Below are 24,515 nucleotides of genomic sequence, written 5' to 3' on the forward strand. Positions count from 1 at the left end.
AACAAACTTTCGTGCCCGAAAACTGGGCAGCCTATCATTTTAAACAATAATCTCGTATAATTATCTTATTTGAAATACAGCCCAACGTTTCTCTTGGAGGAATTACTAACTAGTAGAAATGCGAATCAATATCATGCATCCATTCATTTCGCGCTATCACTTGCGATCGTCAGTCGATGTATGCCAACGGTTTGAGCAACGCAACACTAGTTCACGTTCTGGGGGAAAAACGAGCATAACGGTTACGATCGACATCTACCTACAGCATCGAAAATCAACTTACATTGGATTCTCGTTTGCCAAACTTGCTCCAGAAAGTAACCTTGCACTTGGTACGCTTGCCATTTTGTTTGTTGAAGATGGAGCACACATCGAACGGAGGACAGTATAGATGTAACGAGACAGCCACGTCGGTGTGGCTGGGATTTTCCACCCGGTGCAAACCAAGCGTGTCATTAATGTAACACACACCATTTGTTTCCAGCGTGCTCCTGGAAAGCTCTTCAAGCTCGTCGCCATTGTATTCGACCTCTTCCTGCCCGGTCTGGCCATTGCCGATGTCTGCCTTACTGTCTTCCGTTACTGCCGCATCCTTGGGCCATGCGTAGCGCGTTTCCATCAGCTGTCCCTTCAGCATCTTCATGAAGCAATGCGAATCGGCATGATCGTGAATCGCCGAGGCATGGCCTTCGTTCCAGCAGAGAATCATCAGGTTATACTTGCCATTTCCGGCATCGACCAGGTTTCTAGTGTAGCTGGTAGAAAATAAACAGAAGCATAAGTTGTTACGTTGCGAAAAATGATAACGTACAGCTTCACCAGCAGATAGTACGAGGTAAATAACGATGTTGTTCGTAGTAAAATGACTGGAAAATATTTCCAAATGTGTCTGCTCATCGGTGAGATAAATCCATCCAATTCGCGGACAGCACAATCAACCGTTATCGTTGGTTGTAATGTTTTGATTGCCAAACATTTCAGCCGAAATCGGAATCAAATCAATGATGTGGGACAATTTGCTAGTTGACATCCTATTTAATATATGCGATATTGGAGGCTGCAGACATTGTCCCTGATAAAAATATGGTCCAATGCGGTCAATATTTTTGATGTTAGTATTTCGAATCTCATTCAACGACATTACATTACAAGATTTTGAAGGAATTCAGATATTTCCTTCTCGAACATTTTCTAGTATTGGGCTAGTTCCATCGACCTACCATAAATCAATGTCTACATCTAATCAAAACAGTTGTGTTATTGCCGACATTAGGCGTCGTCAATTGCTTATCTTTGCCCCGAAGATTACTAAGCGGATTCGTGCAACCAAGGACAGTCCAACTACACCACTCCCTTTACCATTACTTACCGGTATCGGTCAAATTTGGCAAACTTTCGCCATTCGGCCGGGTTCGACTGATAGCTTAGCATCAGATGGTTCACGTACTCAATGTTGACATGGTCCGAGTCGAACGTTCTGCGCAGTTCTCCGATCAAATCGGTCAACGTTTCACACTTTCTCGCGTTCTTCAACGGTTTGTCGATGCCGGTGAAGGTTTTCGTTAGCTCGCGTAGATACTTTTCGCCATCCTCGTTCCTGCTCTCATCACCAACACAGTTGGTGTTGTTGTTATTTAGCTCCATTACCGCCAGCGACGTCATTATGATTTTTATGTTTCCTCGACTGATAACGACACCGTACGACGCTGCAATAAGTGTTGTGATTCTATTGAACGTAAGAAAAAAAAACACCGTAAACAAATACAAAACCACATTAATTACTGCGTACTGCGGGGCACGCTGGATCGATTGAATGGTCAAAGAGTTTAATTGCTTTTTTAAACGTGCAAGGGTCTGTAAAAAACAGAAACTTGATTGCGCCAGCGGTACGAAGAAGCAGTTCGTTGCATCTGGGGCCAGCCCGTGATCTACCGAGCGGCCATAACTGTGGTTCTCGGCCACACTTGGTTTGTGAACCCTACTATTAGACCCAGCCGCCATATTGGGCAAGTTGAAATGCCTTTTAAAAGACATCGCCGCTACACGCAGCATTGCTTATAGCTGTGCAAATGAAGCCTCTTCCAATGACAATCGATGCTGGAATTTGCATTACCTCCACAGACCATAAAGTTCAGCAATCTTAATGCCTTTTCGTTCATGTCAGTCGGCCATGTTGGAATCTATACGGCTGCTGCAAGTGACGGCTTCCTAACCTGCGGAACTTAATCTTCCTTGCAAGATCCAGAAGACAGGTTCAAGCGGATCTTTATCAGCTTGCAATAACAATTTGTTCGTAGGTCAAACTGATCTGATACATTTGATGGTGCAATCGATGTAACCTATAAGCAATGTTTAGCTGACCATCTCAGTTATAATGTTTTACATCTACCCATGTATTGATCACGATTGTACACAGAGTACTTTCGTGTTCTGTATCGTCAACATCGCACGTGTTTGGGTTTCACCTTTGAAATAAAACAAACGAAAATATTCGTGTGTACCAACATTTCCCTAAAACAAACTGGCAACAACAATCTGGATCTTGTTTGTATGCTTGTACAAATGAACACAAAAGTTTACTGAAAGCTTTCTTTTTTCCATCGTCATCTGGTTGAGGGTTTCCAGTATGCGGCTTGTTGTTAGCACTCCAACAGTAGTGGACTTTCACATGACATGACGCGAACTTCTCGCTTGAGTGTGGCGAGCACACCCCCTTGGCCTAAGGGACGACCCTATGGTCAAGGTTAAGTATGCGAATCCTTCGATACACAATCGAAAAGAGAGAAGACTTTGTACAGCTTCACACTTAATTAGCTCGCGATCGAGAATGACCATAAAGTGAGGGAATTACCACCTAAAGCTTACCCTGTGTAACGTCGTCTCTTGAGTCTTCTAGAAAGCCCCTCGCAATTGAACTATGGCCAGCAGCAGGCCTTATGCACTTGTTGGAAAATAAAACACTTCACCCGCTACCACTATTACCAGAATTTGCAGGATAAAAAGGGCGCTCAATTAATAGTAAATCCGTGTGCAAACACGATGCAGCAAATATTTGTTACGTATGCTCAAGTGGTCGTAGATCACTGACCAAACCAACCCGACTTGGGAATTCTCGAAGCTCAGGATAGTCGTTTCCTCTCGACACTCGCTCAGCGACTGGCCGCACATGCCCGTACCGCGGGTGAATTTAACATTTTTCCTCTTTTTTTGCACAATTCCAATTATCTTCCGTCCTCTCCATCGCACCATCTCGTTTGCGCGCGCCGCATCACGATCGCGTACATAAACTTGCCGCTTATCAGCGGCTGACGACCGACAACCGGACAGCCGTATACTGTGCCACCGTCAACAACCTGCTAGGAAAAGGGACTGACCAGGTAGTGAGGCGGCGCTGGTGCAACGTCAACCGGGGTGAAACAAGACTCAGCCGACTGGCTATGGACGCACCTCCAAACGATGCCATCGTGCGTCCAATCGCGTCCGTCGGTTTTAAGGGGCGCACACCTGTTTTGCTCTGCGTCCGCGAGCCCTTCTTTCCCTTTGGGCATATCCGATGCGATGTTGTGGCTCTTTGCCCGTCGGTGGGTGACTCACAGTCACAGCGATAGAGAGAGGCGCCCAGGTAACACATCGGTGTGTGGGCTCGCGTGCGTGGACTTTGTGACCGATCATTTGCATGTTTGCGTATGGGAGTGTGTCTCAATGTGCGCAGGGGGAAACCCGACCATTTGGTGAAGATGCACCCCGTGCGATAAGGGCTCAACGGAGCCCAGGAAGTATCCTCAAATGAAGAACGGAATTCCTCGTTGAAGAATGCACAGCGCTGTTGGGCTGTCCTACTGTTTCAGACAAAAGCATAGAGTGCTTTTTTGCGTTGATGTCCGAAAAATCCTCACCATAATCATGTCCGATAATGAGGAAGACAAGCGTATGCTGTGACGACGTTTTCCGCCACAAACCGGTTTTGCAGCTGAGGTCGAGGTATTTCCTTTCTTTCGTTTGCATGAATGGAAATTCCTTAATCGTTCATTTAGGAACTTATCAACAACGCGATAGAGTTGTGAAGAATAACAAAACCGAGATTATTGCTCATGATGATGCCCAAAGAGGAACTTTGTTTTAGAAATCGAGAAGAACCTCTTCATTTGCAGGACACGTCGCCTTCAGGCAAGCATTGCACATTATTGCTAAAGGGGACAAAGACGAGTGCATCACACCATGGTCAAATTAATCTGCGCTATCTTACTGTCAATCAAATGCATCTGATGCTTTGCTTGTTTCCATCTTCATTGTCTCTGTATCTGGGCGCTTAGCGATGTATCTAGATTGTATCGTCTCGTTGTGAAACAATGAAAGGATCATATGAACATCTCAAATAAATGCTACATATTCTTCTTTATCGACACAACAACCTCAAGATGTCTAGGACTGAAATTTCGGGCGATCCTTGAACTTTGTATATCCGTAGCTGGATAGTCAGTCCTGCGTACGAGAGATTGGTCCGGATTGAATTTTTTTACCAGTCCTGTTGTATGACAACATAGTAACCATTATTATCAAGGAAACAGGATTTGGGCAGTCCGGTGGCATGATGGTAGCGTCGCCTTCACACGAATGGATCCGAACAAAATCACATTCTAACCAATCCCCCAGACGCAGGATTAGACTATCAAACTACGGGTAAATAAAGTCACTGAAAGCCCGAAATGGCAGACCTAGACCTCTTGAGGTTATTGTGCCGATAAAGAAGAATTGTCATGGATTCTTCCCACAAGTGGTTTTGTATCAAAAGTTGGAAAAGGTTCCTGCTGCTGGTTATCAAGCATATCTAATGTCCCTAAGCATAACATCCTCATAAAATTCGACGGTAAATGTTATGTACGCTAGACAATAACACATACGCAATCGTTCGACCTTGTTCAGCAAGCAGTTTGTCTTATCGGTTGATTATCGAAATCGTTCGCTTAGATAATCCAAGCTTTGAACGAACAACACACCCAATATTCTTCCAATATTGTTTTCTTTGATGTAACTTCTCTCAAGAAAAAAAGGTTGTTTATTGTTTGTTTACCACGCACGGCAGGCTTGCTGTTGTGACCTATTTGCGCGTGTTTCAAACCGGGTGTACAACAAGGCTTACAATCGACCCGCTCTCCCGCAGACCGTTCCCTGCGATGCAAACCCATTTACAGAGCCAGTAATTGTTTACCAGCGCGGGTTAATTACATGGCTGGGCACCTTATCAAAAGTCAAGACAACGAGTAATCAATTTTTAGACGAAAATGATATCACACCACGTCCCGTGACGAAGACATAGTTGTGCGAGATATGTATGACCCGTTTGGTTGTAGCTAGTGGAGCATACTTCACTTCACTACACAAAATACTACAAATAGCTTGTTTGTCATAGAGCAGTGGTTGATTAAATTTGCAATTTAACACTGCTTACATACTAATATGTAATGGAAATTACTGACCACTCTTCAGATAACTCCCTGAAAGGTAATATGGAGAATGCGTATACAAGGAGTCCCCAAGATGCGCCATTACAGCGGACCACTATAACCCTGGAAAAAAACCTCATATCTCGAATTTCCGCGTAAGTCGAATCCTGGTGCAATTTCGTTTTACATTGCAGTTAAAAACAATTGTTTTATAAGACAAACGAGGCTATTTTCAACCAATTTTACACCTTTTCGTTTAGATTTTATGTTATAAACTGACTCATCTGTCAAATTTCCAAAAATCGCGTATTTCCGAATCCGCATAAGAGGAACCGTGTATCTCAGTGACTACCTGCATTACTAAACATATCTTTTATAAGCAACTTTAGGCAAGCGAGTTGAAATTGTTAAATACAATAGCGATTTTATTTGTCACCATGTTTGCAATTACATTATATGTGGATACAATATAAATGATAAGATTTAGTTATATTTTTACGAATACACTGATACAAGTCGGTTCTTCTTTCTGGGATAATGACCTACTGAGCATATACCTGCCATAACTGGCTTACTAAATTTCAATTGATTACATTACCGGATAGTCTAACTTTCTTATGGGAAAACGATTCGGACGGGATTTTCTATCGGTTCTATTGTGTGAGAGAATCGCCACCGCTATCAGCTACACCTCTCGGACCGCTTCGTCTATTTATTACACGTATAGTTTTAGTATGTTTGAGTTTGCATACTTTTTACTTAACTGGAGCATTGAACATTATGAAGCTGTGAATCGAAGCTGGAATTAAATGCACGCATCCCATTATTTGCATTATCGGTTGCTTCGTTTCGTCTGTCGGAAGGATTTCTCTATCTCAAACTGGCGCAAATCTGTCCGCTCCAGAAAATCGCGCCGCTCAAGAAACCCATCCTTTCCTTTGTTGTGAGTTTGTAGCTCTTCCTCGATGCCTTCCTGCCGCTTGAAGCTGGTCCAGTCAAGCTTCGTTTTCTCCAGTGTGCTCAGTTTGTTTTTTTTACTGATTTGATCTAATACTGACCCCAAGCCACTACCACCCCGTGTTGCGGCATTTTTCAGTGCCAATGTTTTCGATACGCTGGACAAAGACGACGCCTCTTCCTTGATGTTAGCAGTATTTCTGCTACTGTCGTCTTTCAGCACTATCTGTTCACCAGCAAATTCGAACAGTTGGGCTACGGTTGGTTTTTCCTTCTCGATCGCTTTCGGCATCCTGGGTGCCGATTTTGTATCCGTAACCACTTTTTTCACCTCGTCCTTAGTTTTACTGTTCCGAACAGAAGTGGACCTGTCCAACTGTTCTGTATTGCTGGTGCTGTTGCTACTACTACCGCCAAGAAAATCCGCCCACAATGCATCTGTTCTACGCTTTTCTTCTTCCTCGTCCAGTTCGTTGTCCTTCTCCTCGTCGGACTGTTGATCCTTCTCCTGAGCTTTAGACCGCTTGTTAGCACAGTTTGATCTGTTGCCACCATCTGTGTTGTATTTTCGTTTGCGCTTTTTACCACCGTTTGGCACCGTGGCAGAGGTTTTATCTTCGACTTGCTCGCTGGAATCCTCAGGCTCTTCTTCGGCGTTCGACTCTAGTTCACTTCCGGTATCTGCCTCTTCTTTGTCTGGGCGGAAGTCTTCATCACTAGCGTCACTGTCGCTGGGGTAATCTTCTTGGTTCATATTTTGCACCCCTAACAGTTATGAAATATAAAGTGCAGCATTAGTTTCACCAAACCAAACCAAGCAATAGAAAGGACAGCAAGTAGGATAAAAGCCTTGCATTCTCAGCTATCTACCATGCAGATGGGACCGCATTCCGCACGAAACACCCTTACCTGTGTTAATTACTGCCTTTACGGTAAGGCTTAAAGGGTTAACTATTTTAACAGTATATGTATTATTTCTTAAGCTGTAGTAAAGTTCTTGCTTACGCAGAAAGCCAAACAGCTGCTCCGCTTGGTTTTCGTAATAAAGAACCGGCCAAAATGTTGAGCCTGTTCAAGCTTTATGGATTGTGTATATAGAAAAGGTAATGAAAGGGAACGGAGCAAGGGACGAAGCTGTCAATCTTCGGGAAATTTCGCAAATCGGACAGTATTGAACTACGAGCAATAAACGGAACACGGTACCAAACTGTCAAACAAATGTCGTTCCCACACACGCGCTCACACACATCTCTTCACACACGAATTGTATCGACAAACACTGTGTGAATTCCACTCAGGAAAGAAGAAGAATTCCTTCCACACACTTCTCTTCATTCAACAAACTCTTTTTTGTGTGTTTGGCGTGTACATACTTTGGCTGTTTGTATGAAAATGGCAATGGTTTGCTGTTGCAAGTAAAAACGTTCGATAGCTTGCAGCTTCGGATGGTTTAGTGCTTAGCATCGGAACGATCTCGTTGTGTTTTCCTGCCCTAATGTGTATCCGTGTATCTAGTGCAGTTCGCTCCGTTCGATATCGCTGCAGTGTTTTGGGAAGGTCCTGCTGTCTTTTTTTGTTTGGTTTGCATTGCGTTGGAAAATAGTCAGTTCAAAGGTCGAAAATCCGTGCTTCCGCAACATTATTGCACCACTAAATGTGATTCGACGAAATAGAAGTGTCTGTATGGTGTGGAACAACCGCGCATCAAGTGAGGCAGCCTCGATGATTAACTATTTGCCAATACAGTTGGGGCGGATTGGATCGATTGAAAAGTGAAATGTTTTAACGAAACCGCAGTACGCTTTGGTATCGTCGAAACAAAAACAACAACAGTTTTAAATAGCCTACAACAAATAAGTAGGCCGCGACGATTGTGCAGTGTGGGAAATTATGAAGAACAATATCAAATAACCAGACCTATTCGATCACTCCTAGGGCTCTGGGCGGCGAACAAACTCGAACTCGGTCCTGAAATTGGTGTTCGAAGATTTAGTTTGAGTATTTTATTCACACCGATGCTAGCTGGACAAAAAAGAGCGTTCTACTGCGGAACATAAGTAGTTAAACGAGAAACAACTGTGTGTCCTTCGTCCAGGAACGATAACAACTAGCGAACGGGAATAAGTCATCCGGTATTCGATAAATGGAGCATCCAGCGGATGAAGGTAGCGGAAGGAACCGTAGCAGAAAAACATACTGATACAAAGGTACAGATTCACTTATCGCTACAACCTGTCATCTGAATTCTTCATTCATTGATAGTAAATATTTAGAGATTCTTTTTTTCATGGAATTTCTGCTTTGTTATAAAAAAATAACAATTAACTGCTGATGTGCTAAAATGGTTAGCCACGTTATCGGTTGTTTATATATCAGCAATCCTTGCTACAAGGTTTTACTGTGTCATGTTGATCATGTTGATAACAAATCTCGTCAGTAATTTCGCTGGATTGAACGATTCTCCTGCAGATGCACTCATAGTTTTTTTTCATAATTGTTACATTTCAATGAAATTAATTTGCTCTTATTTTTTGCTTCACACAGAATCACACAATGGTGCACAGTGGTGCGTTAGTTTCGCACTATCTGCTGCGACCATTATCTTCTGCTGCCGCTGTCGTCGCTGCTGCACCCGTAGCAACCGTACTGGACCATAGCAGCAGTTCATCGAAACCGCTACCACGGTTAACATCTGTAGGGTCGTGCGTGAATCTACCGTCTGCGTCAATCGTACCAAAGCCTTCTAAGCCAGCGCTTGTTGCGTTCTCGTCGCTATCGTCGTCGTGTTTGTCATCAAACAGTTTACTGTACCAACAACAGAAGTCTACGTCAATTTTAATCGTCTTGCAAGAAGAGAGGAATAGTGGGGAAAAGGCTACCCGAAAGCAGCAAGGTAGACTGGTCTACGAAGCTCACAGTCCTTATCGATCAGCCGCAGTACGAAAGGTTTCATCACCGTCGAAGATCGATTGCAGGCCTCTCAAGTATCTTGCCCCCAGTGCACTAGGCCTAGCTGGTATTTAAAGGCCGGAACAAGACAGTTTATGATATATATGCACTAGAACTGTTGAGCGCTGTTATCATCCTAATCACGGAGACTCTACGGCTAACGTGGTATCTATTTCCATCAAACAGCACGTGTCGCTTTGTTGCGCCGCATCTTGTATCGTAGTGCATAATCCTTTTTCAGTTATTTTCATTCTCATCGTTCTAACCATCATTTGATGTATGTATCATAATTTTAGAGGCAGCACAATCATTAACATACGCGCCGCAGTGCTCCATAAAGAGTAGCAACCGAAGCTAGAAAAATTCTGTTCGGAGAACAGGTATTTGCGCTACACGGATCATCCGACAAAACCACTCTCAGGGTGGGCGCTCAGCAGTTGAGCAGCTTGAAGTTACATCGGAGGGTGAACGAATTTAAGGACTGCCCTCCAAGAGCACCAGCGATGATGTACTATGGCAAAGACAGTAGTGGCGGTGGTATCTCGGAGTTGGACACGATAGCGAATGTAATCGGTTTAAAGGGTGTTGGTACGTCATCGCTGCGCACCTTCGTCGAGATGTGGTATCACATTTTCCTGTGGGCACTATTCTCGTCCATCTTTGTGCACACGTGTGCCGCCGTCATCGCTTTTGTGACGCTGCGAAAGCACAAGTTCGGGCGCTTCTTTTCCATCTTCATCTTCGTGATGGGCGTCCTATCGCCGGCGACCGGTGGTGTCGTCAGCAGTACCGTCATTGCCTTTGTACACAGAGCCTCCAACTTTCAGATGTCACCGATCGCGGCCATGATTTGGGGCGTCGGGCAGACGATCGTGTCCGCCTGCTTCGGATTTACACGGATCTTGGCAACACTGTAAGGGACCGCCCGCCATCAACCTGCTGGCCAACCTGCCTGTCCATTTGATTCTCTCTGCTATCTTCCATCTTTTTCATTTCTGTCCTTCGAACGTACTGATGTACTTCGTCTCTGTTTAAATACCTTCTGCCTGCACTGTGCGGAGGGTCCTATTGGAAGACTGGTATTTTGCTGATACCCGTGTTGGTATGATTGTGATATTGAGGACGCGTTTTAGCGAATATTCGCCAGAAAGAGGGAAGGCTCATATTTCGTTTCGGTTGGTAGAGTGCCGGTGGTGGCGGTCGAAATCAAAATTCCAAGCAAAGCAAGGGCACCAACGGTTTTCGATCGTTAGCTTGTAACGCAAGAAAATACAACACATCCACTGTAGAAAACAAAACATTGTAGTAAAAACAAACGATACACATCACAACACATCACAAAAAAAGCATCGCGAAGGTGGTGTAATCAAAGCATTTGAACCACGCTGAGCTTAGGATAATTGACAAGAAACAAAAAAAGAACTCGCAACACAGACCAGATTATTGCCATAACGGGTGAAGCAGGCAACAGTCGGTTCATGGCACGTGAACTGAGGAACGATCATTAGCGACGAGAATGTTTGTTTTGTTTCTTGTCTTCTTTTAAAACAAAAAATTAGTGCAAATTCTAAATGAACTAATTCGAGCAAAACTACATACCGTTTGTCGGAACGGCGGCCAAAATACCAGTAGGCAATAGCTTCCACGGTAGTAGAGCCACCGTTAGTTGTACAAAAGACAGTGACATAAACTAATAAATCGATGGAAATGAAACGTACGTAACGCATGAACCATACGCGTTCGTTCGCGTACTGCACATGGTGCAGTTAGGTGGCAGATTCAGTTGACACGATGCGGTTCGCGGCATCTACGAACGTTCGCCTAGTACGTCGTGTAAAAACATGTGATTTTCGTTCGGTAACGATATGAAACAAGCAACCAAATTGGAAAAGCATCCTTCGCATCCTTGCGGTGTTAAGCGCCCGGTGACATGAAGGGATTAGACGCATAGAATGTACGGTGAGGAGGAAACAAACGCCCAACAAAGGAAAAGTACCAATACGGCTTGTACATCTCATGTATGTCCATCTGTGTGCGTGTGTTTGCTTTCGAAGCGGCTTCGGATTTAGAGAAATCAATAATGAATAGCCACAATTACTAGTAATCAATGACATGAAAAACGAATCGAGAAATAGTGATCCAAATATTATAAGTCACAACAGCTCTAGATATGTAACTATCAATCATTTATGCGAAAACAAAAGCTCTGCCGCTAGTAGCGGAGTGTTGTATTTAAGGAAATGTGTTATTTTAAAATTAAGATTCGTAACATTCTCGGTAGCTTCTTTCGAGGGAATTGTGGATTGTTTCAAATGGCTCTGTGCGGCAAAATCATGCTACCAAAGATGAGTTAAACAGCACATCACTAAACACCATACTGTTCTACAACGCCCATAACAGGTGTAACGCTGGGTGCGGTGTCGATCAGAATAGATTCAAGCTATTGGGCGTTTCTTAACTGCTGCAGAGCCATAGAATAAGTAGGATATCCGCAGCTTGGTGATTCTTGGCGAAAGCATCCCCAGGGAAAGAAGCGTAACTTTCCTCGGAGTCCTACGCAGATTGGGTTTGTATGTTTTTACTTATAGTTAGTAGCAGCTGTAGAAGACAGAGTTTGATTTGTATATTTTGCGAGTTCCATATTTTTATGTGCAGGGAGAATAGTTTTCATTAGCTTTAAGCGCAATTGAGCACTATGTTTATTTTAAGCGGCATGAAATTCGTGTATGTATATTTGTTTTTATCGTTTTATTCGCCATGAGGTTCACAGAAGAGGTTAGACTTGAAGTTTTAAGCGATTATCAACAGTGCAGCGACAGCTGCACAAAAGCAAATATGGAAATAAACTGAATCAATTCAAGAACAATAAGAAATGCGACTGTTTTCGTGCAATTTTACTTAACGGCAGAAAAGTTGAGTTGAATTAGGTTTTGTGTTGGAGGCAATTTTGCGTGTACACGTGAGCTAGTTGTCCGCACGTTTGGATTTTTCGCTCTCTTTGAAAGTGTCACACCCTCACTCTAGTGACCTTTTCCGATGCGGCGAAAAAAGCGATGATTGTCAAAACGAACGAAACGTAAACAAAGCGCACGTGCATTTAGAAAAGTATTAACGCAACCATCGCGTCGGATCAGATCATCAGAAAGCATCAAAATGTATCTCATGTACGATTTGAATGAAAATGGTGAGCGGGTTTACACGCTGAAGGTAATAAGAAAGCTTCTGTAAATTAGGCTATTTCTTTTATAATGTTTTTTTCATCACGTCTTCTCCATCACTCGCAGAAAAACAACACATCAGGGAAGCCGACACAATCGGCACACCCGGCCAGATTTTCTCCGGAAGACAAGTACTCGCGCTATCGGATCATCATCAAGAAGCGCTTCGGATTGCTACTTACGCAAAAACCAGAACCAATCTACTGATTATCTGAAATGTTTAAGTTTCCACTGCATTTATTAGAAATAAAGACCCGGATTTAAAATTTGTATTTAAATAATTATATTTTGCAATCAAAACATACAAGTGAATTAGATCTAATCTTAGCTAACACTACGCTAGCAGTGACAATTTGAATGTTACTGATCAGGCCACGCTTAAGCAAGACAAAAAACGGAGGGAAAGAAATGAAATTAGAAAATAAGAGCATACGTGAATCATCCAACAAGACGAAAAAATGCAAAACCGGCGAGAATATAGGACAATTCAATGTAACTTCCTATTAGACATTTATTTTACACTATTTAAGCTTCCGACTTAAACCGACCGTATAATCGTAAAGCTTAGTGTTTGTAAACTCCCCTCGCATATCTAGCATGTAAAACAATGCCTTGTTCTTGATCTTTACCGGTACAGTGACACGAGCAGCTTCTCTAGACTCTTGCGCAGAAACATACTTCAGCGGAACATCCATGATGCGGTTCGTGCCGAACGGAGCATACGTGATGACGCTGACCTTATCTCCACCTTTCCGTAACACCAAATAACGCACGGATCGCAGTGTGAATATCCACGAAGCGAACAATACACCGTAACCTGCAAATAAAATGTACTCCGTTGGTAACTTGTTTGTCGAACTTCAGCATATACAAGGCAGCATCTTTACCTATGAAAAAGCACATAATTGCAATTCCATTGCGATACTTATTTTCGCCCAAATTCACCCGTTTGTACCATGGAAGATCCTCCTTTCCTTCTTCCTGTACGGGAGCATCCTTTAGGGTGGTGTATGAAAAGTGGCATAGGTAGCCCCAAAAGAGAAACTGCGACACTGCGAAAATGTTCAACATTTTGAAGAATCGCGGGTTTTCGTACTTAAACAGCATTACATCCTTCGGAACTTTGGTATTCACATCGTAAACACGATTTGCCGGCACTTGTGTCGACCGTTGCCGACATATTACGGATTGAAACATATTCCCCGGAACTGGACACCAGGTTCGTGCATTGGCCAGACTGGCAATGGTTTTACCGAAGTGGCCGTTGGCCGATGAGAGTAGCCTTAGAATCATCGTCGTTACTATCGCTTTCCTAGTTGGTTTCAACAGAACAATTGTTATCTAACTGCATTTCAAAGTTCGCAACTTTTGTTTATGTTTAGCCAACAAATCACCCCTGCCGGCGACATTGGGATAGTGGGCGCGGTCCCTGAGGTGACATTAGATCAAATGAAGTGCTTAGAATTTTTGTTAAAATAGAATAGAAATAATTTTACGCCACAATGTATGAAAATGTGAAAAAAATATACTCGGCCGGCTGACCGACAAAGGTTGTAAGTAGTGCTGATGCGTTTCATTACCTGCGATACTTTTGGACATCGATGTTGCCAATGTTATTTATATGAATTAACTAAAACCACCTTTTTGGCTGGAACTGGGAAGATGTTAGCCGAAAAAAGTAGTATTGATGAGTTTTAATAGGCAAGAAAATGATAAACCCTTCCCGTGTAGCGTACTGAAATTTTTAACCACTAGTGTGCAGTGCACCAATGATCTCTTTATAACAAAAAACATCATACAGTTTTGTTCACCTTCAGCAGATCCGAACAAAAGTAAACACGAAACTCAAAGAAAAGAAAAGAAAAGGCCAGAAATGAAATTTCTTGCAATTCTGCTTAACATTACGCTGTTTCAGAATGCAGCAATTGGCTAACATCTTGTGTAGATCGACAAAGTAAGAATGAACATTTTCTATTTGGCTAGGAAAAGCAGGCTACTACTATTCGAGCTTTTGGATAATTCAACAGTTATTCTTGAAGATTACTTAATGATTCCTTCGATATGGTTAATATGAAAAGATGAAAAAAACAGGATGCCACAAATAATGCGGGAGAAAGAAAGAAAGAAAGAGAGAGAGAGAGTGAAAGAGAGAGAAAGAGATAGTGAGAGAAAGAGAGAAAGCGAGAGAAGGAGAGAGAGAGAGAGAGAGAGAGAGAGAGAGAGAGAGGAGAGAGTGCAAAAGGAAAAAAAGAAGACACGATTAGGATAGAGTGAGAAAAATGAATTGAGTGAGAGAGAAGAGAAATCAAGCTGTCAAAGAGGGGGTTCGATTTTGGGCACTCTTCCCAGAAACCGAAAGAAAAAAAAACCATACAAAAATATTTCAGTATCACTTTTCATTAGTGTTTGTGTAGCCTTTGTGCAGTGCGGACGTGCGGCTTTAGCGACCAGATCAGAAGCGACAAGATCGGAAGTTAGTATCAAGTATGTACCAACATTATATTGTATTACCAAGCAATCATATCATGTCGCACTATATAATCATTTTTTGCATCTCTATAGGCATATTTCAATATAGCTCATAGCGGTTTCATGTAGCATACTTGGATTTTTACTAAATTTCTGAAAACATCAAAACTTTTTCTTCACACCAGAGTCTTTTTGTCTAATAACAATAGATATATTTAGTTGTGTCAAACACTTACCCTTGCTAGCAGGTATCCATATAGGTCAGATCTACAATTGATATTTATTATTTAATATATCGTGCCTACAAAACCATGTACACACTTTTGTATGCATACATCACTGCTAATTATCCATTGCTAGCTCATTGCGATGATTTCCGCTATAAGTTAACTGCAAAAACTTATATAGGATTCATCTCATTTAAGCGGAGTATCATCATTTGTTTTTGTCTTTTGCTGTATTGAGAATACAGGTAATAGAAACGCGCGCGCGAGTGTGCGTGATACCAAAACACGCACACTACGTAGCAAGTTACGGACACACATGGTGTAGCGAGCGCAGCTATCGTAAAGGAAACCGGACTTCGCTGGTGGTTACCTCTACTCGGGCTCGCTTCCTCTGCCTTACCAGTCTAGCGTATGTCCCTTTCAACTAGCGACAGAGAACACCATGCCAAACATTTTGTTGTGTTTGTACATGAAACATTGGTAGTTTCTGAGTAGAGTTGTCTATTTCTTACTTACTGCTTTTTTTACTTATGTCGTTTCCATAGCAAAGAACGGCTTTTCGTAAAATAGATTTAGCTTGCTTTAATTTAAAGGCGTTTAGAAGAGAATGGGTAGAAGTATAGCGGTTGGTCATATCATTCGTCGGCACTGTGACGATGGTGCGATGAATGTACTTTTCTCATTCGCGTTGGTTAGTATTGGAATCTGGAAGAATGTCGAATGCTTTGCTCAAATGATGTATGATAAATTTGTTGCCTTTTGTTTCATTATAAGCTCGCATCCTGGTTCTGCACACGCTTGATATACGTATATTTTGATTCATATCGGTTGGTATCAATGATGTATTCTGCTTCACCATACACCCCTAGAGGATGCAAAACTTTTCTTAGCTTGACGTACAGTGGGGTTTTTGTAGCTATGTTGTAGGCCACGCCTACACATACAAACAAAGACGGCTTTTGTTTAGAAAACTCAAACGAAATGTATTAATGTATATACATGGGTATTGCATGTTATATGATGCCGTTCGGAAGCTATACAAGGTCAGATATTTATGTAAAATAGCGCACAATTTTTTGCTGTAAGATGCCAAAGTGTGCCGCTCACTCGTTGCCACATCGCCGCTAATAAGAAAAGCGTTTTTATGTATTAGTGTTACGTTTATATTAGACATGGCCGTAATTGGGTACAGATGTATTGCGATTTGTTACGACCTCTTGAAAACTCGAAAGTAGTTTAAAAGGGCGTAAGCTCGAATGTGTCTGGGATGAAGTGAAATGCAATTAATGATCAAGAACCAGAGCTGAGCTCTTCCCGAGAAAGAGTTTTGCTTTTATGGCCGGAAACGGTATGAGAAGCGTATGGTTGTGGTAGATTTGCCTGCGAATGTATTTGTGAAATGTTGGTTCTACAAATATTCGCCACCACAGCAACTCGTGATGAAATGTAGCAACGCCGCAACGATGCTACAATGTGCAATTCGAAGCGAGCTCTTTTCACGCTACGCGCGCATTCTTCTCAACACGATCCATGGAGGGATCGTGAAAGGATGCTATCTTTTTTTTTACTCAAATGAACCGATCAATGCACGATGCAGCGTAAAATGTTCAGTCGGCAAATGTTTCCGTATCCGTTCCGTGGAGTGTATATTATTAGAAAACTTATATTTCCAATTCACGATTTTTTTTGCTCTTCCGTTATTTGATACCGGAGATCTGATTTGCTACTATGATCATTCACTGTAGCGCAATATGTGCTGGATTGGTGGTAGTAATGGGTAGCATTAGGTAGTATTATATAAGTTCTATGCTGTGATTTACTTAAGCGTAGGTTCCTTTTGGAGATCAGTATCCGAGTTAGACCATCTTGTCCTTTGCATGGAAGGGGAAGCAGCTATAGGATGTCACAACTACAAACTCACCCATCATTTCGATATCGCTCTCTCCTCTCGCAATCTGACTGAAAGAGATAGGAATTCAACAACCTTCCTGCTCACGCCAAAGGCACTTCCCTGAAATCGCAAGCTGGAATCGTGTTTGACACAGCACGACGCGCGAACGCATGAGGTATAGTTGTTGGTGTCTGAAAAAAGTTGGTTTGTTGGTTTTTACTAGAAGTATGCTGTTTTATGTTGACTGTGTATTAATTAAAATAAGTGTTTGACAGTGTTAATCAGCCGAGGTTTGCAAAGCAATTGAAAAAAGCTTTATGTGTAGCTTTATCGAGTCTGCAGATGCTGTAGCAATTCGTATCTGATTGGTTTGTTATGTTTCTCTTGCAGATACAGCTTATGCGAAGCTAAGAATGATGGATGTGGACCAGCCGGTTTCATCCACAACCGAAGCAGAATCTTCGCCAACATCACAAGAAACAGCTCCGGAAAAGTCACCCGGGATGATCGTACGGGAAAATGACGATTTACCAGCTTTGCTCATAAGCGATAGCGAAGAGGATGAAGCCCCCAAGGTTGCGACCGAGGAAAAGAAGACGGAGGATATTTCGGGTATAACGCCTATCGAGACAACGGTCCCAAATGCAAATGACAAATGTGACGATACGGGAAATGAAACAACGATATGTTCAACATTGACAACGCAAGAAACATCTGCCCTGTCGGCTGCAGATGGGGAAGAGATCTCGCTGGTGGAAAACATCGATTTGACAGGTGCGTCCAGTGCAGAAGATTCGGGTGTTAATGAGCCAAGCAGCGAAAGGATGACTACCCCGTCAAAAGTGAAAACACCGGTACCGAGTAAACCTAGTTCCGAAATGACGGCTCAGGAACTGCTGGAATCGTTGCTCGAGGCTCAGGAGGAAGCGTTTGCATCGCAAAGAGCGTCATCGAACGCGGAAAAAGAACTGGCGGAAGCAACCCAGCAATCTAAAGCAGCGAATAACATGTTGACTGCTTCAAAGACAGAAAAGACCTCTGGCAGCAACCTCGATTGTAAGGTAGGAGAGATTGCGAAAGAATCAACAAATCAGGGAGCTGCTAATCAAGATGAAAACGGTTCGAAAATGGACACAATTGTGGTGGATGACGAATGTTTGCTCGAAGAAATGGTTAATGCACTAGAGGGGCAACAGGAGATGGACATCGATGAAGATCGAACTGGATCTAATAACTCTCTGTGCAGTGATGATGGTAGCGGTGCTAACCACAAGTCGGACGGTGCAGAACAAGCAAGTGCTTTGGAAAGTAATGATAATTTTGCGACACTTTCAGAAAAAAGAGATAACAAAAATTGTGACGACGCGTTACAGTGTTCAGAGCCGCCGAGAAAACGAGCTCGATCGATGGCAACTGATCCGGAACCACAATTGAAAACTGATTCTGCGTTTCGCGGTATAGAAAACGATACCATAAAAAACGGAAAAGCATCTGAAGAATCTGGGGAAAAAACGGAGCTTCAGACAGAACGCTTAAATTTACATTCGGAAATCAAGACAAACTTGTCATCATCTGAGTCGAAGTCAGCAGGTGCATCCCTTGACAAATCAAAAGCTGCCATGATGATAGGTAGTAGTGACACACCAAATGACAGCAACGGTTCGCTAGATGGTGGTTCACAAAAGAAACAGTGCATCCTAGAAGGCGGTCAGAAAAATGTTCATGCCATAGAAACCTCAGTTTGTCCTGAAGTGTTGGTGATAGATGACGATGATGACGAGGCGGAAGAGACTAGTAACGAAGCAGTGGATACAAACGACAAAAAATCAGATGTATCGCCAGAAAATAACTTACTAACGGACCAACACAGCGAAACGTCCGTCCAGAATGCGGATGAAGATCCAAAGTCTGCTGCCTCTGTTGCAGCAGAAAAGATGGAAGCTACCCCAATGGCCCATTCCACTGAAGGAGAAATGGAAACCAGCCCAACGGCGATGGAGTTCTTGCGACGGTTCAACAAACCGATCTCACTGATGACTCGCTCTGATTTGGAACAATTGGTTTTGCAAAAAATAAGTGAAGCCATAGTTCATCAGGGTGAAAACGCAGAATTGCGCAAGATCATTAAGAGACAGTCGGCAAAGCTGCAAGGATACGAGCGTACCATATTCGATATGTCCAGCCACTACGACGGTTTGAAGTTAGTAGCCGAAAGAGCTGTAGAGGATATGAAGAAGCGCGCCAAATGTTTTGTAGCGCCGGTGAAAATAACTCGCGCTGTTGGATTGCAAGTTTCCAGACCCGCAATGGAAATGACACATTCTAATAAACCATGGTCAAGCTACTCAAAAATTGTGCCCGAAAAACAGAATAATCTACCCGTCACAGGGACAGTGGTGACGAATGGAACCATTGAGAACAGGGCGCAGAGTAGTAAAGCTAACGAACCGGCGAACAAACCTTCTCAGCTTACTACTGGACCGTTTCCCAGTGGACAGCAAAACACATCGTCGAATGTAATTCGTTCACAGCTTTCAAACAATGTATCTCCCATGGCTGCTGCGCGCATCACTCCAAACAGTCCTATGACCAATGGCATGACACGAACCGTGAATTCTCAGGCTGGGAAGCTTAGCAACAGCACTGCAACGACCACCTTGAACACTACGGTGGGCAACACAGTAAAAATGGCACCAGTGCCTAACAATGGTGGCCCTGGTACGTCTATTGCCAACACTGCCAGATTTACCAATCCATTGACCAACACTAGCCCGGCAGCTAACCGGACTGCGGGTGGAATGGATAGTACCGTTCGCAAAAAGTTTCACAAATTCACTCCTAAGCGACCACCGTTGTCCCCGTATCAACAGGCACAGCAAGAGAAACAGGTTAGACAGCAGCAGGAATTGTTAGTACAGCAGATTCACGAACAAAGTCAGCAAGCACAGCAGCGAAAACCTCAAGTGAATGTGTAAGTATTGATTCGAAACATTGTTCATCCAATGAGAGCTGTTGTTAACGTTTTTGTTTACAATTCTACTTGCACAGTCGTACAGATCTGCTGACTGTGGATGGTTGCGCAGCCTTAACGGCATTGGATGCGGCAACTCGGCAAAGAACAAGTGATGCAGCGATTCAACAGGGCCGACCGTTGAATGCTAACGTTCAAATGTCGGTTCCACAGAGTTATCAGGCTGTTCCGCTCGGAGGCACGCGAGCTACACCTATCATGATAAACTCTACTACAATACAATTGACTGAGGTTAAATCAAACTCTTCACAACCGACTAGGGTTTCTTCGTCTGCAAACGATTCGTTAATCGATTTAACCGATGAAGACGACATCACTGCTGTTAAGGAGGGCTTACATTCATCTATACTCGTGAAACGGGTGAAACCTTCACAGGGCGATTCAATTACAGCAACAACATCGAGCCAAGCAAATAATCCGGGTATTGCTTCCAACCAGTTTCAACGCACTCAACCGAGGATAAACACACTGAACGGTAGTGAGATTGCTCCTACTGTCGCTAGCAGTGCTGCAGCTGGAGATATAAACCAATTTAACAACGCTATTGTTCGAGCACCACTGAATGTGAATCGCAGCAACAATCCTCTTCAACCATCGCGCCATCCTACCTACAATAGTAATTTGTCACGTCCTCCTGCTTCATCAACAGGTGCGATATATTTTAGTAATTGTCCTTTTTAAAATGAAAAACTCTGTTTAACTTTAAATGTTTTTTAACATTTTTTATAGATGTGGTAAAAAAACGTGTATTAATCAAACCAGTACTGGCACCGCTTCCGCCTCCAGGACCACAGCCCAGCGATCCGACTTGGAAACTGTCGCCTCCACAGCCATCGATATGTGTCAACAACGTACAAGCTGGCATTGTTATTTCATGGACAATGCCTTCGCTTACGGATCTTCATGCTGATATAGAAACGTATCAAATTTACGCATATCAAGAGTTGTCCATGCCTACGTCTCTGGAAGAATGGCGTCATGTTGGAGATGTGAAAGCGTTGCTTCTGCCGATGGCTGTCACCCTGACGCAGTTCCAAGAGGGCCAAAGGTATTATTTCGCAGTGCGGGCAATCGACGTACACAAACGAGTCGGCAAGTTCTGCGATCCGCGCACCTGGAACGAGACCAACGTGTCTAATGTTTGAATAAACTCAACCATGAATAAGTCATAGTCTTCTAAATGACCGTACTACTAATAGGCAACAAACTTAGCAAGTTCGGCAGAAGATATGAAATGATGGTCTGGCAATGAAGTTAGGCAAACATACAAATTTGTAATGTAAACATTAAGAAGCTGGTACAAGTGTTCGGTGATGTAAAACGGCGCAACTATTCTGCTTCGAGTTACTGGACGATTACGCCGTCGAGTGGTGTCGAGCGCAAAATTATCATTGTTTATGTTTTGCGCTTTAATCGTCTTTTGTGAAATAATCAGTAAATCGAGATGAAGATCCTGTTGAAGCTTGATAGAAGTTAACTAATTTACCGTAGCAAATTAGTACTTCCTCTGTCGAACAAAATAACACAATTAAGGATCTATTGAAATTATTGAAAAAAATAAACCGATGAATTTTTCCCCATCATCATTTGCGAGAACCCTGCCCGGCCAGGTTCAAACCCGGCTATTATTCTACGTGTCTACAAGACATGCCCACAAATGTACAAGGGGATACTGAACCATAAACCAGGTAGTGGAGATCGTAGACAGCGTTCCTTGGATGTAAACTTATTAAAACAACAAATTATGTAATAAAGGCGTCAACCAGTATGGTTGCATTTTACACCACATCTTTGCTATTTAATTTTGCAACACAATACAGTATACTACAGTAAAACATCGATTATCTGGCCAACTGCGGCTTCATGTTGATTAATCGACTTCCACAGATAACAGGACTTGCAGCTTTGTACGTTATTTAAAAGATGAAGATGATGGGTCAACACTAAAATCATTCATATGTTTCTAATTTTAAAAGTTATTGTTTATTCACATAAAAGTATTGTAATAAAAATTAATTGTTAAACCACTACACATTAACCATACGATCTCTAGAAAGGATAATCGATCAGCAGTCAATTACTATTTAATATTATTATCAATTATTATTTTAAATCATTTTAGATAAATTCACTACTAACAAAGAAGTACTTTTGAACAATTTGTAGTCTGGTACATAATTGATGGTACCAGGCGTGATGAACCACATACCAGGCGTGATGAACCACCTTGATTCGACAGACGACTGAGTAAAAACGTCCAGACGAGCCTTTCGGGATGGAAGTTGTTATCGTTGTAAATTTGTTGTGGAAAGCTTAAAATTAGCCGACGTAATTAAAAACATCACATAATGATTGGTAAAATTTTGCGTCATCAACAGCTATTGAAAGTGAACAACCGATATCGAATAATTGCCTTTACATAATGTAGCGTTCAGTTGCGTCATTTTGAATCGTATATTGCGACAACATTAAAGAGTAAGTTTGCATTTGTATGGTTTTGCTCTTAATGGTTTCACGCACCAGTGTTGGTTTCGACTGGAAAAAGCTTCTTACAGGAGCAAGAATAGTTCTGTGGCAGTTAAAGAATCTGTAGTTGTTGAACTAACTTTATGTGCACATTGAAAAGTCTTCTCAACGCCACATCGTACACCATACACGTTTCCATGGTGATTGGATCGCAGTTTGCGATTGTGCTTATCGGCGATTTGGGCTGTCCGATAAATCCAACTTGCCGGGTCTTCAATAAGATCGGAGTAGATTAGACACCAGCAACTGGTAAAATCCGTCCCAGTCTTTGGAGATGGAACATGGTTTTGTAAATCTGCCTTATATAGGAAACAAGAAGAACCGAAAGCGGACAAAAACAGCCCATCGGGGATCCCACATTATGTATAAACCTTGTGTAGCAAGTGTCACTATGTAGCTGACAGTTCGTCGATGGACGCCACCCGGTTCGGATACTAAAGTTTTGTATGTAATTTTATATTTTACCGCAATATTTGGTATTGTTTTACAAGATAATTGTGCAAAAACTAAAGTTTGAACACGAATGTTTTGAAGTGTAGCAGTACGTGGCTTGCAGAAAGGCAGTTGATGAGTTATACTGCCTGTAACTCAAATTTTACGAAGCCTTGTTTACGATCGAGTGTATGTATTAGGGAAATATTTTTTTTTTAGATTAAAGGATGCAGAAATGCTACGATGAATAGTTTAGTAAAAAGTGTGCATCGATATCGAGTGGCAGAATTGCAAATACAAATTGTTACATTTTCGAAATGTAAGTATTGATCAAACAAGCTGTTTGTTTACTTGATTATTTATAATTCATATTCTTTCGTGGAGGGGTTTAAATTGAGCTATGGGGAAAAGTAATTCAGTGGTTGTTGCCTTAAGCCTTCGGTCTAACGCACAGCAAGTCGTATCCCCATTTCTGGTCTGGATCGAGATCCCTTTTTGAACGTTGGAGTTGGAGAGTTTAAATCAAGTAACGATTCTGAGCATTTATTTACGACAGACGTACAACCAAAAAGACAGTTTCAAATCCAGTGTGCCACAGCTTCATCATCGTTGTGGCGCTGATGCCAACTACCACGGGGTCAGCAGGAGTAGGATTCCTACTGCGTTTGCCCTTGCTACAAAGCCACTCGTCCTTGATGGTAGTCGTATTAGTATGGTTCTAATACATTGCTCTGGGTGAGGTGTTCGTCCTTCATGCTGAAGCGTTCATCTTCTAGAGTGCGGTATGTGGGTGTAAAGAACCGACGAGGCAGTCTTGTTTATTTGCATGCACTTTGGTTGTTCATATGTTGTTTACAAATGCATTACGGTTCTAATACCAACAATGGCACAGAAAGATCAAAATGGGGATAATCTGCAGTGAAGCAATTGTCGTAACAGCTTTGCGACTGTCCTACATACATCTTCCATAAAAACAAATTTCAGTTTGAAAAGAATCAACAACACAATTGCGCATGGTATTTTGTCGCATGCGAGGTCTATTTTCCAATCTGTTTCCCGCCGGAATTTACCGGAAAGGTTCGAATGGTTCTCTCACCGAGTGTGTTTGATGTTTATTGGCTATTTCCTGTCACTCTCGCAACAATACCGGTTTCAAGGTTCGATGTGATAAAACAACAGTTAAAGCACTTGCATGTTCCTATTCGAGTTTTCCCGAAACAATTATGAGAGCGAAGGAGAAAGGTTTTCCACCGCATCTTCAAAACAAGAGAAACCTGTACTGAGCATAGAAAATTACAGGGTTGATGAGCCGCAAAAGACGTCTTGTATCTTAACTGTTTAAGTCTTCATAGTATTTCAGATAATTTAATT

General features: G+C 42.4%; 6 protein-coding genes and 1 pseudogene across 7 annotated transcripts; 4 read left to right on the forward strand and 3 right to left on the reverse strand.

Moving 5' to 3' along the window:
* Window positions 1-4: 4 nt before the first annotated feature.
* Window positions 5-2,970, reverse strand: LOC128304007 (cysteine dioxygenase type 1). Its single transcript, XM_053041121.1, has 4 exons — window positions 2,866-2,970; window positions 1,370-1,726; window positions 284-755; window positions 5-218 (listed from the first exon to the last, which is right to left on the reverse strand). The coding sequence occupies exons 2-4, from the start codon at window positions 1,660-1,662 to the stop codon at window positions 207-209; spliced, it is 777 nt and encodes a 258-aa protein (XP_052897081.1). The 5' UTR covers window positions 1,663-1,726; window positions 2,866-2,970; the 3' UTR covers window positions 5-206.
* A 2,911-nt stretch (window positions 2,971-5,881) lies between these two features.
* On the reverse strand, window positions 5,882-7,338 carry LOC128303790 (craniofacial development protein 1). Its single transcript, XM_053040850.1, has 2 exons — window positions 7,311-7,338; window positions 5,882-7,166 (listed from the first exon to the last, which is right to left on the reverse strand). Exon 2 carries the CDS (start codon window positions 7,153-7,155, stop codon window positions 6,277-6,279), a length of 879 nt encoding a protein of 292 aa, XP_052896810.1. The 5' UTR covers window positions 7,156-7,166; window positions 7,311-7,338; the 3' UTR covers window positions 5,882-6,276.
* Window positions 7,339-7,744: 406 nt separating this feature from the next.
* LOC128303916 (uncharacterized) lies at window positions 7,745-9,417 on the forward strand (annotated as a pseudogene).
* Window positions 9,203-12,210, forward strand: LOC128303917 (transmembrane protein 170B). The gene has a single exon (XM_053041004.1). The coding sequence runs from the start codon at window positions 9,854-9,856 to the stop codon at window positions 10,265-10,267; it is 414 nt and encodes a 137-aa protein (XP_052896964.1). The 5' UTR covers window positions 9,203-9,853; the 3' UTR covers window positions 10,268-12,210.
* Window positions 12,211-12,429: 219 nt separating this feature from the next.
* Window positions 12,430-12,834, forward strand: LOC128304672 (H/ACA ribonucleoprotein complex subunit 3). The gene is made up of 2 exons (XM_053041881.1): window positions 12,430-12,557; window positions 12,635-12,834. The coding sequence occupies exons 1-2, from the start codon at window positions 12,504-12,506 to the stop codon at window positions 12,773-12,775; spliced, it is 195 nt and encodes a 64-aa protein (XP_052897841.1). The 5' UTR covers window positions 12,430-12,503; the 3' UTR covers window positions 12,776-12,834.
* A 104-nt stretch (window positions 12,835-12,938) lies between these two features.
* LOC128304376 (transmembrane protein 223) lies at window positions 12,939-13,951 on the reverse strand. The gene is made up of 2 exons (XM_053041556.1): window positions 13,456-13,951; window positions 12,939-13,385 (listed from the first exon to the last, which is right to left on the reverse strand). Exons 1-2 carry the CDS (start codon window positions 13,859-13,861, stop codon window positions 13,090-13,092), a joined length of 702 nt encoding a protein of 233 aa, XP_052897516.1. The 5' UTR covers window positions 13,862-13,951; the 3' UTR covers window positions 12,939-13,089.
* A 1,029-nt stretch (window positions 13,952-14,980) lies between these two features.
* On the forward strand, window positions 14,981-22,130 carry LOC128304174 (activating transcription factor 7-interacting protein 1). 2 transcript variants are annotated; one of them, XM_053041331.1, is made up of 4 exons: window positions 14,981-15,052; window positions 17,546-20,126; window positions 20,204-20,835; window positions 20,916-22,130. In XM_053041331.1, the coding sequence occupies exons 2-4, from the start codon at window positions 17,569-17,571 to the stop codon at window positions 21,329-21,331; spliced, it is 3,606 nt and encodes a 1,201-aa protein (XP_052897291.1). In that variant the 5' UTR covers window positions 14,981-15,052; window positions 17,546-17,568; the 3' UTR covers window positions 21,332-22,130. The 2 variants fall into 2 exon arrangements, with proteins under 2 accessions (XP_052897291.1, XP_052897290.1); XM_053041330.1 differs by lacking the exon at window positions 14,981-15,052 and adding an exon at window positions 17,231-17,445.
* The last annotated feature ends 2,385 nt before the right edge of the window (window positions 22,131-24,515 follow it).

This window comes from Anopheles moucheti, chromosome 3 (assembly GCF_943734755.1).
Source record: "Anopheles moucheti chromosome 3, idAnoMoucSN_F20_07, whole genome shotgun sequence".
NCBI classification, from domain to species: Eukaryota; Metazoa; Arthropoda; class Insecta; order Diptera; family Culicidae; genus Anopheles; species Anopheles moucheti.

Coding starts and splice junctions, on each gene's coding strand:
- LOC128303917 (XM_053041004.1), top strand. CDS start 9,854: ATGATGTACTATGGCAAAGACAGTAGTGGCGGTGGTATCTCGGAGTTG.
- LOC128304672 (XM_053041881.1), top strand. CDS start 12,504: ATGTATCTCATGTACGATTTGAATGAAAATGGTGAGCGGGTTTACACG. Junction 12,558..12,634: donor AGCGGGTTTACACGCTGAAG/GTAATAAGAAAG, acceptor CATCACTCGCAG/AAAAACAACACATCAGGGAA.
- LOC128304376 (XM_053041556.1), bottom strand. CDS start 13,861: ATGATTCTAAGGCTACTCTCATCGGCCAACGGCCACTTCGGTAAAACC. Junction 13,386..13,455: donor AATTATGTGCTTTTTCATAG/GTAAAGATGCTG, acceptor TTTTATTTGCAG/GTTACGGTGTATTGTTCGCT.
- LOC128304007 (XM_053041121.1), bottom strand. CDS start 1,662: ATGACGTCGCTGGCGGTAATGGAGCTAAATAACAACAACACCAACTGT. Junction 756..1,369: donor GCCAAATTTGACCGATACCG/GTAAGTAATGGT, acceptor ATTTTCTACCAG/CTACACTAGAAACCTGGTCG.
- LOC128303790 (XM_053040850.1), bottom strand. CDS start 7,155: ATGAACCAAGAAGATTACCCCAGCGACAGTGACGCTAGTGATGAAGAC.
- LOC128304174 (XM_053041331.1), top strand. CDS start 17,569: ATGATGGATGTGGACCAGCCGGTTTCATCCACAACCGAAGCAGAATCT. Junction 20,127..20,203: donor CGAAAACCTCAAGTGAATGT/GTAAGTATTGAT, acceptor CTACTTGCACAG/TCGTACAGATCTGCTGACTG. Junction 20,836..20,915: donor TCCTCCTGCTTCATCAACAG/GTGCGATATATT, acceptor CATTTTTTATAG/ATGTGGTAAAAAAACGTGTA.